Here is a 15,000-nt window from a genome sequence, read left to right as displayed (position 1 = left end):
GAGAGAGAGAGAGGAGAGAGAGAGAGAGAGGGAGAGAAGAGGAGACAGCAAGAGAGAGAGAGAGAGCAGAGAGAGAGGGGGAGAGAGAGGGAGAGAGATGAGGGAGACATTGAAGAGAAGAGAGCAGAGAAGAGAGGGAGACCGAGAGAGAGAGACCTCAGCAAATAAATAAATCACATTATTTTCTCAAATGAATCATAAAGTAAAACATCAGACAAACATCAGAAAACATTCCTGTATCCAGACGTCCAGTTCACTATAATGTGAGACACGGACAAACCACCGTTTCTCTCATGTGAAGAACTGGAACCAAGTTTCAGCTTGAAAGATCCTTTTAATGGCTGATCGATTATCAAAACATCTGACGAGTAAACCAGTTATTTTACAAAATGCTGCAGCTCCAAACGACTCCCAGAAGAAGCTTGTAACTGTCGGTGACCCCTCTGACTTCATGATGAGGTCACGGGGGTCGGCCCTGTTGCAGTCTGTCCGGGATGAGCGGCATCATCACAGCGAGCGGTCCGCTGGGCTTAGAGGGGTTAAACCTGACAACGACTGTCAGGGATCTGATGTCTGCCCGGCGACAGCAGCAGCAGAGTGAGACCAGTGCATCATGGATTAATGCAGGGATATGACCACGTACAGGCAGCGGGTTAAGAAGGTGACGGGAGGACACGTTCATACTAAGACTCAAATAACAGACGTAATAAAAGGTCATTTCCAAGCTGACTTCATCCATTTGTCAATTTTTCTTGTCTCTTAAACTCCCAGTCTCTAACTTCTGCCTCTCTCAATCAAAACAACAACAAAAGATGGCGTTGGGTGAAATCATGAAATATTCCTTCAGTGTCAGTGGTTCAGGAAATCAAACAGACCCGGTGACTCTAACTGTTAGAAACTCTGAATGAAGCAGCTTCACATTTAAAGTCAGAGTCTGAGCGACGCTGTTCGGGGAGCAGAGACTGAGGTTGATGCTAAACTTTGTTCTGACTGTTTCTCTGATAACTCAGGAACCAGACGTTCAGGAGGGTTTTACCAGCAGCTGAATGATCCACAGAGGAGTCCTCCTCTCCACAACAAACAGGCGGCCACAAGAGCTGAGCTGTCGAACGTTTCCTCAGCTTGTTTCTCAACTTCAGATCCAGACGTCCGACGACTAAAATCTTTCATCTGGTTCAAACAACGAGCTGAAAACCACCGAGGTGTAAAAAGTGTCTGTGGCTTAAAACGGGATCAAAGTCAATGTTGAGCTTCTGTCAGGAAACCAGAAAACACTGCCACCTGATCATAGAGGGTATGATGTCACTGACAGGCGACCAATGAAACGTCACCATGATTAAAATCACAGATTTGAGAATTGATGGAAACATTAGAGATAATGTAAGAACACGACTCGACAACATACAGATCATAGAACTTCTTGTTTTCAGACGTTTTACTGTGGAAAAGTTTCAGATTAAAACTTTGAAGTGTTTGTGTGAGAAAGACTAAAAGACAGACCACGAGTCCACCTGACGAGCTGATGAACAGACACCTACAGGTTAATAGGTTGTCTATGTTTACTGGGAAAGCAAGATGAACACACACACACACACACACACACACACACACACACACACACACACTTAGTGCCCGCTGGTTGGCCTGATCCCCTCCGTGCTGCTGGGTCAGAGGTCACACTGTGCACGGCCAACAGCCTGCGGTTAATCTATGAGGGCGCCACATAGAAAACCTGCTGTCTGCTGGATCCATATCATAATCTGTGTCTTCCTCAGTTTTCTCTTATTAGATCATTTTCAACAGGAATGTAAACAGGAAACACGGAGGAAGAGAAGGACCGGTTCTTAACTTCAACAAATAAATCTTCAGACCTGAGTCAGTGCACAGGTACATTACTACACTTCCTGTAGTGACGTGTGTAGAAACTTTCTCCCTGACCAAATGAAACTACAGTCTGCGACGCAACAGAAACACACTGAGTTAATGTGGACCAGACTAATTCCTGGAAAGAGTAGTTCTACTGCTGCAGGGAGTAAAGGAGTGAGAAGATTTACTGGTTAAACTGGGAAATCTGCCGCGGAGCCACCGCTCTGTTTACTGGTAGGACGGACACACACACACACACACACACACACACACACACACACACACACACACACACACACACACAGCAACAATACGCTCAAATGAACACACATGCATATACAGATGCCGACAGTAAAACACACACAAACACAAGCTGATATAAACTTGAGCCTGCACATGCACACACATGCACACACATGCACGCACACACACAGAGACACACACACACACAGGCATTATGAGAGCCTAGTGAAGCTGAAAAGCAGATTTCCATTCGATCACCAGTCTTCAACACCTAAAGATCAGAGGTCACCCGTCAGATACACTGTTGGCCAGTTCGCTGACACACACACACACACACACACACACACACACACACACACACACACACACACACACACACACCAAACTAGCTGTGTGTTTGATGTGGATGAAGCTTGTGTGTTTACAAGCCGCTCAGCTGATACAGACAACAGTAACAGAAGCTTTACCGTTGATGCTACATCTGTGTGTGTGTGTGTGTGTGTGTGTGTGTATTTTTTAAAGCTACAGCCACACACATCAACTGTTTAAGTTCATTTACTTTCTATGTCGTTGTCACTTCGTCATCAGTGGTCAAACCTCAGAATATGTACGAGATAATTCTGGCGGACTCACCCGAACGAGTAGAGCTGACTGGGCTTCTTCATGGTGACCCAGGAGCTGATGAGACAGGTGATCAAACTGCAGGTGAGGTGAAGGAGGCAGGGTGATGGCAGGGAAAGAGAAGAGCAGGTGATTGATGGAGGGGACGGGAAACACAGAGGGACACAGAGGGAGGACGGACAGGAGAGGAGAGTCGGTGAGAGACGAGACAACACAGAGGTCAGCACAAGTTCACTTCTTCTTTAATTGATCTTCTATTCATTAAAGTCCCACAATCCATTTTCCATGAGCAGAAGTTCTGATGGAGAACAGGAAACCGAGCGGACGCAGTGGCACCTCACGTCCGACTCTTTATTTCTCAAAGTCCAACATAAACAACACACATGAACCGATTATTATCAATAATCACTTTCAATTAATCAATTAACTGTATGGTCTGTAAGATACTGGATAATGTAGTTTTAAATTTGTCCAAATAAACCCAGAGAGATTCAACTTCCTGTCACATAAAACAGAATAAAGCAGGAAGTCCTCACATCTGATTCTTTATTTCTCAAACTCCAAAATAAACTACACACGTCACAATTATTATCAATATTATCAATAATCACATTCAGGTCATCAAATAACTGTTTGTTCTGTAAGATACTTCCATTAAATTCAATTTATACTGGATAATTTGGTCTTTAAATGGAATTTGTCCAAATAAATCCACAGTTTAAATCCCAGACAGATTCAATATGAAACAAACTAAAGCTTTCTGATTGGGGTATTGATCATTTATTACAGTGAGATTTGTTCCTCTCTGGTGACTGGTGTGTAAAAGGCGAGATCATGTACACTCACCTGAAGAGGTCAAAGATGGTGAGGTACGTGTAGGCAGTTAAGGCTGAAACGACAAAACAGACACACAAAGACCATCGTGATTAAAATACAAAATATTCTGCTTCATTAACACAGATATGAGTTTAAAGCTCCATGTTTCCTCTTCTTCTGTGTTTTATTTGAAGTGTTGATCCATCAGAAGATATAAAAACCATCTCAGTGTAGTTTTACATCTCCTCTCTCAGGCTTCTCTCTGCAGCTCTAGTAACAACAGGTCTGTGAGCCAATCAGAAGAGAGGAGGCTCTGAGCCTCTCTTCTGATTGGCTGACTGTTTTCTGAGTGATCCAATAAAAATAAAGCAGATTTCAGGTAAAAACACTCAGAGAAACCAAATCCTGCAAGGTTTGGATGGTGGGTCCAGGTGGGCGGGGCTTGGTGACTGCTTTGTTGTGACATCACAAAGTTCCAGAAGTCCTGACGGCTGGTTTTAAGGCTCAGTTTCTGAATACAGGCTGTGTGCATTTCTCTGTGGACTGAGGCTTTGATACTTTCACAGTATTAATATAGAAGCTAGACCTGATCTATAATCACACTACACATGGACACAGACCTTTACACTGGAGGAGCTTTAGAAGCAGAGGCAAACACATCTGGACACGACGGGACCTCAGCCTTTGAGTCAGACACTTTGTTAGCCAACAAGTTTGTCTGCCAGCTACTGAATCTGTCATTCTTTTTCTTTTTTAAACGAGTCACTCACCTGGCTGACAGAAACCTGGCCAGCAGCCAGTCAGCCAGCAGGTAAGCTGAAGAGTCAGTTAGCAGGTTAGTAGGCCAATTAACCCGCCAGCCAACAAGCCAATAAACCAATCAGCTCGTTAACCAGCCAGCGAGAGAGCGAGAGAGGGACAGAGAGGGAGAGAGAGATTCCAACTGGCCTGGCTTAAACACTCACTGCCAACCTGCCTCTCTCTCTGCCTGTCTGCCTGTCTGTCCCTCTGTCTGCCTGTCTGTCTCTCTGTCTGCCCGTCTGTCTGCCTTAATGCCTTCCAACCAGCTTTCTGTAATCAGGCTCTGCTGTGGGGGATGAGGAGAGCGGATTAGAGCGGCTTTGTGCTGAGAGGAACATTTTGTTTCCCCACCACCGGCGTCCATGTTGGCCAACCTGACGCCATGTAATCCTGACAGAGAGGCCCGCGGCAAAAACCCGCAGAGACAGACGGGCAGAGAGAGAGAGAGAGACAGGCGGGAGGACTGAGGCCGAGTGACAGATCGACGGCCGGAGAGAGAGAGACGGAGGCTAAGAGGAAGACAGATGGATGGACTGAGAGATCGAGGCAGATAGACGAGACAGAGAGAGAGGTGAGAAGGCAGATAGACAGGATGATGGACATGTAGACAGACAGGTAGATGGAGGGAAAGTGAATGAGCGAGAGAGAGAGAGCGAGAGAGACAACCGCCAACACACCGCTGAGAGAGGAAACTAAAAACTACAGAATAAACCAAATCAAATCAGCCACGTTTTAAATCAAAAAGAAAAGGAAACGAAGTCACTGTGAATCCTGTTCGAATGTGAACATGAGTTCATGTTACACTGAATATCTACAGCAGCTCAATGTGCAAACCACAGCACGGATCGTCGCTTTCAATACAGAACAAGTCAGAATGAATGCAGTCCCAATGACAAACAGGCGGACATTTTTACATGAAAGCACGTCGGCCAAATCGCGACGTCTTAAACACTTGAAAAGCTGCGGCCTAACCCCGGGAGTCATTCGGAAGCAGCAGGGAACTTTTCTGGATTTATTAGATAATGACAGGTGAAAATATTTTTTGCAAAGTGGCGGGAATGTGGTGGAACACCGAGACGAGAGAGCTGCCCTCCCTTCAGGCCGAGGACGAGACGACCAGGTGCTTTAACAGGACGGTCACAGTCATGTGTGATAGCGTCCTGTGGCTCTTCATGTAACGTGCTTGGCAGGTCTGTATGACGCCATGAGGAACATTAGCACAGACGTCATCCAGGTGTGAACGACACAAAGCCGTCACTTTAAGCGCTTGGTAAAAGGAGCCGGTACAGATTGTATTTCCTGATTTGTTCAGAGATTCAAATCGTCTGGAGAAGCAGCTCAATGAGTTTTAAAATGAAAGTTCAAAACTTATTTCTTCACTTCAGCCTTTAACTCGCTCTGAAATTTGCACTTTGCGCCACATTAATGCTGCTCAGCTCTTCTGCTTAATGATTCATTATTTTATCTCATTTCACATTAATGTTTTTCATTTTAGATCAAAGCTTTTAACCATGTTTCACGTGAAGCACTTGGTGCTACATTTCTTGTATTAAAGGTGCTTTACAAATAAAGTTTATCATCATTATTATTATTAATATTATTATTATGGTGTTGTGTTTAATGAGGATGATTTGTAGTAATGGACCAATCAGATAAAAGCAAAGTCATCTGTTTACATGCCGAAGCTACTGAGCTACATCTGTAGTTTGAGATGCTGCACATCTGTACGGGATGTTCAGCTGAGTCCTCCTGATTCTGTGGACGCACAAAACTAAACGTACTCTTTTAAGTAAACAATAGTATGAGCAGTTTTATAATTATATATAAGTATCATATAAACTTATAATTAATTCTGGTCTCACGTCGTACAGCCGGGTTGAGGAAATCCTTCAGTATCTTTCACCTTCTTTAAATTAGACAATATATTTTAGGGTTGTAAGTTTTTTACATGACAACAGCGACATCTTTATCATGTTTTAATAACTGTAGACTGTTAACTTGTGAAGCAGCAGAGTGAAATGTAGAAGACAAAAAGTCTCCACGTCGCTTCCTGACTTTGTTTCTCAGGCAGATCGTTTTGAAACCTTCAGTCCTCTTCGCTGTTTAAAGTCCATTTTTCTTCTTCTGCAGCGTCCTGTTATTTTGATATGAGGCGGCTCGTCTCTCCGCGGGGATCAATGAGGGTTGATGTCGTCTTGTTGTGTTGAATTAAAAGCAGAAGACGATAAAAGCAATAATAATACAAACGCTGACATCACAGCGACCCTGAAACAGGCCGGGAACCGGATCGATAACCGGGCTGAAATTTCCCCTCGCTGTGCCTGGATAGGTTTACATAGAGACCGCAACACACACACACACACACACACACACACACACACACACCCACACACACACACACACACACACACACACACAGAACCTGGTTCAATTCTTCTATAAATCTCCTGCTTACAAACACTGACACCCAGAGGACGTGAGGACGTGATACCAGAGCAACAAACAGCAGACACGACATTATTCATCTCTAACACACTGACTCAATAACAGGTTCAGATGATATGTACATGAAACACACACACACACACACACACACACACACACACACACACACACACACACACACACACACACACACAACACACCACACACACAAACACACACACACACACCACACACACAACACAACACACACACACACACACAGCTGCCCCACAGGACCTGAACTCAATACCTGGAACAGAATGAGGGATTAAAATCCTTGTGTTTGTTTTCAAAAGTGATCGATAGAAGAGAGGAGGAGAGGAGAGAGGAGGAGAGGAGGAGAGGAGGAGAGGAGGAGAGGACAGGAGAGGAGGAGAGGACAGGAGAGGAGGAGAGGACAGGAGAGGAGGAGAGGACAGGAGAGGAGGAGAGGACAGGAGAGGAGGAGAGGACAGGAGAGGAGGAGAGGACAGGAGAGGAGGAGAGGACAGGAGAGGAGGAGAGGACAGGAGAGGAGGAGAGGACAGGAGAGGAGGAGAGGACAGGAGAGGAGGAGAGGACAGGAGAGGAGGAGAGGACAGGAGAGGAGGAGAGGACAGGAGAGGAGGAGAGGACAGGAGAGGAGGAGAGGACAGGAGAGGAGGAGAGGACAGGAGAGGAGGAGAGGACAGGAGAGGAGGAGAGGACAGGAGAGGAGGAGAGGACAGGAGAGGAGGAGAGGACAGGAGAGGAGGAGAGGACAGGAGAGGAGGAGAGGACAGGAGAGGAGGAGAGGACAGGAGAGGAGGAGAGGACAGGAGAGGAGGAGAGGACAGGAGAGGAGGAGAGGACAGGAGAGGAGGAGAGGACAGGAGAGGAGGAGAGGACAGGAGAGGAGGAGAGGACAGGAGAGGAGGAGAGGACAGGAGAGGAGGAGAGGACAGGAGAGGAGGAGAGGACAGGAGAGGAGGAGAGGACAGGAGAGGAGGAGAGGAGAGGAGAGGAGAGGAGGAGAGGAGAGGAGGAAAGGAAAGGAAAAGAAAGAGGAAGTTTTCGTTCTTTTAGCTTCATTTTATCTTTCACTGTTTTTCTTTTTGTCGTTTTGCTTTTCATTTCCTTTAAAACAGCAAGAGTGTTTTAGGGATGAGAAGTAAGGAAGGAGAGAAGGAAAGGAGGCAGGAAGGAAAGTATATAAGGATTTAAATAGGGAGGAAGGAAGGAAGTTAGGAAGGAGGGAGGGAGGGATAGACAGATGAGAGAGGAGAAATACGAGCAGAGGGATAAATATTTAATGCTGTCTGCAGAGGAGCAGCCCAAACACACACACACACACATCCACCTATCTACACACAACACAACACCAACACCACCACACACACACCACCAGCCACACACACACACACACGGTTATAGCGAAGTAAAAGAAAACAAACTTAAAGCTGTGAAACTTTTTACATATAAAATAACGTCAGTTCACATTAGACCAAACGGTTCACTTCACACTCTCTCTCTCTTAAAGGTGGTAGTGACTGCGATCTTACATCAAGCACGCCAACCAGGGCGCTGGAGCCATGGGTACGGAGACAGTGTTGTGCAGTGACTTGAATCGAATCATGAAGACCCTCTAGAGTCTTTAAGGGCCGAGGGAAAGTGTGCAAGCGTTCATCAAATTAATATGAAATAGAATTTTATGAGAATTACAAAATGTAAAAAATGTTTGATATTGTAAAAGTGTTCATGTTTGTAGGTTTTGAAAATATGGACATAAAGAACAAATAAGAACCTAAATAAAAAACTAAAAATACTTCGAACCATTGTCATTACAACGGTTGCAGATTAGTTACGTTCAGTTATTTTAACTCGATCGACCTTCAGGCATTCCACTGCAAAAACAGCGTCTGAGATGCCGTCAGCAAATCGTCCTTAAAGGGAAGGACCGCCGTTTTGAGACACGTGGCTGTGAGTTTGTCGGCCCTCCGGCGCCCCCCTCACAGCACCGCGAGCCCCGTACAGTTTCCTGTCTGTCGGACTGTTCACAAGAGACCGAGGAACAAAACACCTCACCGTTTCGCACGTTTACCCAAGAGTAACACTAACATTGTCCTTAGTTAACGACTGATATTGCATGAGTCGATGACTGTACTGTAGAACTATGAAGAATGATGCCTCACACAGACAACAGTAGGTAGCTTTTTCTGACGTGTGTCATACGTGACCAGTGTGTGTTCGTCTTCAGTTTCTGTGATCGATGATCAAATATTTTCTAATTCAAATCATCATCTTGTTGATGTTGAGCCGCTTTCAAAAAGACAAAAAGTCAGATTTAGTTTATTTTCTAGCAGCGTGCGCACACACACACACAAAGACACACACACAGACACACACACACACACACACACACAAACAATCAGGAGCTGGATGTGCTAACCACAGCAAATAGCAGCTTAGTGTCATTGGTTCCGGTAAACAGTAAACTGAGACCCAGAACACACACACACACACACACACACACACACACACACACACACCATCATCAAATCAAATGGACGTGGGGCTCTCTCAGTCATTCTAATCACAGTGTGAAGTCTTCATCAGCCACAGCAGATATTGGCTCATATCAATCATTTCAAATGTGCTCTACTCTCATGCCAGCTATCATTCTGCCAGAGTACGCTTTGTTCAACAAAAAAGCAGTGAAGCTCTTTAAATCCACACGAAACAATTTAGTTCTGCCTGTAGCTCCCTGGCGCTGGTTTTCATCACGGCACAGGATTACTGTGATTTATTGTAGAAATATCAAGCATTGTTTTTTTGTTTTTTTTTTGTTGTTTTTGTTTTTTAACGATTCAGTGGATAGCGCTTTATTGGCATTGAATGTCCAGAAANTCCGGGGGGGGAGGGGGGGGGGGGGGCAGGACAGGACAGGGACAGGAGACTGAGGTGAAGAGGGAGAGAAGAGGAGGATGGAGTGATGTAAGAGGAGGAGGAGAGAAATGAAGAGGAGGCTGGGAACGCTGCCCAGTGCTGACACTGCTGACCACCGAGGGAGAAACATGAGACTGGACCTGAGGGCTACACACACACACACACACACACACACACACACACACACACACACACACACACACACACACACACACACACACACACACACACACACACACACACACACAGAGAGAGGGCATGTTTATTAATATTAACATGCAAACACACAACAAACACAAAAACATACACACGTGGCTACGCTACAACTTTCTCCTGGTATTGTAAATACCATGGCACACTGTAAGAGGACACACACACACACACACACACACACACACACACACACACACACACACACACAGCTTGTCGTCCTCAGATATGACAAGCAGCTGCTGTCGATATGAAACCGGACCGAAGTGGCGGCGCCTCCGTCTCTGAGCTGAAACATTCTCTCTTCTCCACGTGGGATTTCAGAGGCAGCTGGCACTGATACGTTAAACCAGACACACCCCGTCTTAATGCCCCTCCTGCCCTGACCCCAGACCCCCCCCCATACTGATGATAATCAATGAAACATCATCTGTCGAGACTGAACTGAAACACTGTACTGGTGTGTTAAGATCCTGCTGAGCTGGTTTCCAGTTCTCAGATTGATGCAGACTTGGTCCTGAGTAACGACATCACATGCATTTAATTAATTCAAACTTTTTGAGCAGAACTTTTCAATCAAATGAATTGATTATTTATATCCACAGCACTGATCTGAGCTCTGTTATCTCTGTTTACAAGGGTCATGACTCAACTGTGAACGGGCTCTTCCACTCTCTGTTCAGTGGGCAGCTAATGCTAATGAGCTAGCATTCTGCAGATGTTAATAATGTTATTTATATATATATATACACACAACAATATCTGCTCTGTAAGTGTTTCAGTTCTTTTGTTATTCCTGTGCAAATGTTTATATAATAATAATAATAATAATAACAATAATAATAATAATAATAATAATAATAATAATAATATAATGCAACTGGATTTTTTTTCAGAATAAAATTGTGAATCAATTTGAAACTTGAAAAAGAAAATCTGATTTTATTTTTTAGCAGTAGTGCCAGTGTGAGTCAGAGACTTAACCAGCTAACCAGTCACTAAAAACAACTATTTTATTATTACAGGTGTTTTATACCGAGAATAAAAACTGATCATTTTGATGATCAAATAATATTTTATAAGCAAAATATCAAATATTAGTTTGTTCCAGTTTCTAAAATGCGAAGATTTACTGATGTTTTATTTCATTTAACATATTCTGGACTGTTGGACAAAACATTACAAGATGTTTTTCCCCACAGGTTTTTATTTTTTATTTTTTTATTTTTATGAACTAGAAATAAATCAATACAACAAATTAAAATGATGGTTATTTTCAGGCTTTAGTGTTTAACGTCTCTTTAAAGACGAAGATCCCAGAGGAGCAGATTCACAGACATCATCAGTGTGATCGAGTCGTACGGAGCAAAAGCAGATGTGGTGGCTGTCTGGGGAGTAAGAGGAGCTGATCTCTCTCTCTCTCACACACACACACACACACACACACACACACACACACACACACACACACACACAGTTACTGTGAGTGTTTGTTGGCTGTACCGAAGGCCCTATGGGATGGACTGCTTCACCAGCTGTGTTCTGACACACAGGAACACCAAGGCCCTAGGTACAACACACACACACACACACACACACACACACACACACACACACAGACACACACACACACACACACACACACACACACACAGCTCAGAGCACAGATGTTGGCCTTTCTATAGTTGTGAGGACACTCATTGACATAATGCATTCCTTAGCTCCTCACTCTGACTCTTTACCATCACTAATAAATACCAAACTCTGAAGCTTCAAACCAAGTCTTCAACCCTCACGCCTTGAGGAACAGACACAACGTCCTCACAACGCTGGTTTCAAAACATTTGTCCACTGTGCGCTCGACCGTGTGACCATGAGACACAAACAAACAAACTCATGGATATGTACACAAACACTGTGCTGAAGCAAAACACAGACAAAAAAAGACGTCAGATCTTCATGTTATCTATTTTTTCTCACTGTGTTTCTTATATTCTGAAAAGTTGTACGATTCATTGCTTTTATTTATGGAAATGTTTTTAAGACAAAAAGGTTCAAAAGACAAAAACGTGTCTCTGATTCTTTACAGTCAATCGTCTGTTCTCATGTCACAATCTACAGCAACATGGAGATATTTAGAATAAATGAACAGATAAAGTTCACTAGTTACTGGAACTTCTGCAAATGTATAATTTCAGTGCAGCTTCAACTTCAGAAATAACACATCTGTCTGCAGATGTTTTTGAGTCTCAGTCACCGTGTCTCACCTCTGAGGATGAGATATAAAATTTAACTATCACAACAGTACAAACACACACACACACACAAACACACAAACACACGCACTCTCTTTTCACACTTCAGCTCAGTCGATGAGGAGGAGGAGGAGAGTGAAGAAGGAGGAGGAGGAGGAGGAGGAGTGTTTATTCGTCTGTGGAACAGACACTTGACCTGGTTTCTCAGAGCGGCTCTGGGCCGAAAAACAGCTGGAGACACACACACACACACACACACACACACACACACACACACACACACACGATTTGTAAATTAAATATCTTTGGGTTTGTAAATGTTGGTATTGATTTTCTGACATTTTATCAACAAAGTGATTAATCAAGGAGATAATCAGATAATCAATAAAGTTGTTTGTTACTCAAACTAAAAAAGAACTGAAGGTTTGAATGAACACACACACGGAGAAGGTTCATCCTGCATCAGCTGAGAGGAGACGAGGAGAGAGGAGTGTGTGATCAGGTGAACGAGTCTTAGGAGACAGAGGTGAGTCACAGGAGAGAGAGAGGTGAAAGACAGAGCTGAGGTGTGTGTGTGTGTGTGTGTGTGTGTGTGTGTGTGTGTCACAGAAGGAGACGGAGGAAGTGATGGTTTAAGTGACAGAGAGGTGGGCTGTGTGTGTCGGAGTGGAAAAGAGGAAACAGACAAATGGATGGACACAAAGATGCCTTAAAATGCTTGTGTGTGTGATGTGTACCTGTTACGTTGGTCCCCAAACCTGTTAACGTACCACATAAACCGCGGGCTGTATCCGACAAGCGAACGATCTTGGTGTGTGTGTGTACCAAATAGGATTATTCGCGCTTAGAAAGGAAAATAACGCTAGTGTGGTCGATCGCTGTGTTTGTGTGCATGTCTGCTGTACTGGTGTGTGTGTAAAGATGCCAGACGTGACACAAAAAGCTGATGTCTTTCCTTTGTAAAATGCTGGAAAGCTGATCCAGTTGTTCGCTGCACAATTTGATATGGGAGGACCAGCCTGACTGTGCGCTCACACACACACACACACACACACACACTTCTGTAGAATCATCATCAGCTTATGTTTCAGCAACAGTGCAACAACGACTCTGCTTAAACAGCACTTAGACACACACACACAGACGCACAACCCGACGGTCATGAGCACACGCAGCAGCTGTGTTCAGTTGAGTCAACATCAGTCGAGTGTAACAGAGGACAGTCAATTAAATCACAGTAGATTTAAATACAGAATCGAACACAGTAGAAGTCAAATCAGAATCACACTGTACAACATGGACTCGTTTTTGTTTTTAAAGCTGCACGAACACGAATCTAAAATCTGTGATATGAAAGGTGTCGCTCTCAGTGTTATCACCTCGACTGAGACTGTAAAACAAAGATGGACGTCGCCTCTGTGACGTCATCCGCAGGTTTCTGAAGCTCAGAGTGAGCTGCTACACTGTCGTCATCTTAGCAGTACCTGACTCCGCCCCCTTACTCCCAGCTAATCCAAAAATGGTCAAAGAGGAGGGACGTGCCAGTTTGTGGCAAACATAAACTCACCCACCTGTCACTCAAAGAGGCCACGCCCTTAATCCTCCATAACTGTAGTCCTTGATAAAATGTAAACAGGTGAGTTATATAAACAACAGTCATGAAGGAGGAAATTATCTCTAGAGACCAAAACAGTTTTTGTACCAGGCTGTAAACATGTTGATTTCTGCTGTAAAGTTGGACATTTTAACATGGGAGTCTATGGGGACTGACTCACTGTTGGAGCCAGACTCTAGTGGTCGTTAGAGGAACTGCAGCTTCTGGTTCTTCACTGTTGATGCTTCATTTTTCAATATATATTTTCTTATCTTTTCTTTTTTTTCTGCTTTGAAATGCAGATATCTTCTTGCACACCTGGGTTAATGTACATCTCTTCTTTCAGATTGTAAAATACTTATGGAAAATTCTATTGGATCCATATTGTTTAAAAAAAAAGGGAAAAAGAAAAAGGATGTTGAGTCAGGAACTGTTCTCCAACATACTGTTCATTTGCTGCAGACTTCTGATACTTTATAACTGTGAGGTTTTTTCTCTGTAACAATTATCCTCTAAATAAAGAATCACAAAAACAGATGATATCACTGTTGTGATTACAGCTTGTTCCACTGCCCTCTTCCTTTTAACAGCAGTGTGTCGTGCTCTCATCATGTAAGGACGACAATGACTCACAGTTCAGACCATCTACACAAACATCTTTACTCTCTTTACAGAACTTTAAAGCTCATGTGTGAATCTTGGAAAACACGTGTAAATACTGTCTGCACCATGCTCCCTCTGCAGCCAGTGGGCTGGAAATAAATGCATATATACTCACACACTGCAATCTGGTCCCATGTTCTCTTAACTAACACAAACACACACACACACACACACACACACACACACACACACACACACACACACACACACACACACACACACACACACACACACACACAGGAAGTGGGAAATGAGAACAGGAACATTGGGGTCTGGATAAGCTGCACTCTGATGATCTCTTTCGGCTGCTTCATGGGTCGAGCAAGGGTTAACTGCCTCACTGAACCCATGAAGTCTATACCGCTGTGTATGTGTGTGCGTGTGTGTGTGTTTGCAAACAGACTGATAGCCAAGAAGAGAACATGGAACCATATTGCAGTGTGTGTGTATATGGTATAGTGTGTATTTACACGTCTGTTAAGCCGTTAGTCATGAGCTAATGGGGCCAGAGCAGCGTCTGTCTGTGTGTGTGTGTGTGTGTGT

The 15,000-nt window shown here is 44.0% G+C and overlaps 1 protein-coding gene across 1 annotated transcript in view; it reads right to left on the bottom strand.

Moving 5' to 3' along the window:
• Positions 1 to 15,000, bottom strand: part of slc30a6 (solute carrier family 30 member 6) — a 55,895-nt gene that overhangs the window by 26,179 nt on the left and 14,716 nt on the right. Inside the window, exons 5-6 of the mRNA XM_022748164.1 lie at positions 3,577 to 3,619; positions 2,743 to 2,808 (exon numbers count right to left, since the gene is read on the bottom strand). Of these exons, the coding sequence (XP_022603885.1) occupies positions 2,743 to 2,808; positions 3,577 to 3,619 (109 nt within the window). The remainder of the gene's footprint in view (positions 1 to 2,742; positions 2,809 to 3,576; positions 3,620 to 15,000) is intronic.

This window comes from Seriola dumerili, unplaced genomic scaffold (assembly GCF_002260705.1).
Source record: "Seriola dumerili isolate Sdu_G_001 unplaced genomic scaffold, Sdu_1.0 BDQW01000120.1, whole genome shotgun sequence".
In the NCBI taxonomy this organism is placed as follows: Eukaryota; Metazoa; Chordata; class Actinopteri; order Carangiformes; family Carangidae; genus Seriola; species Seriola dumerili.
The sequence above is the reverse complement of the archived record's forward strand: the minus strand, read 5'-3'. Positions and strand labels throughout refer to the sequence as shown.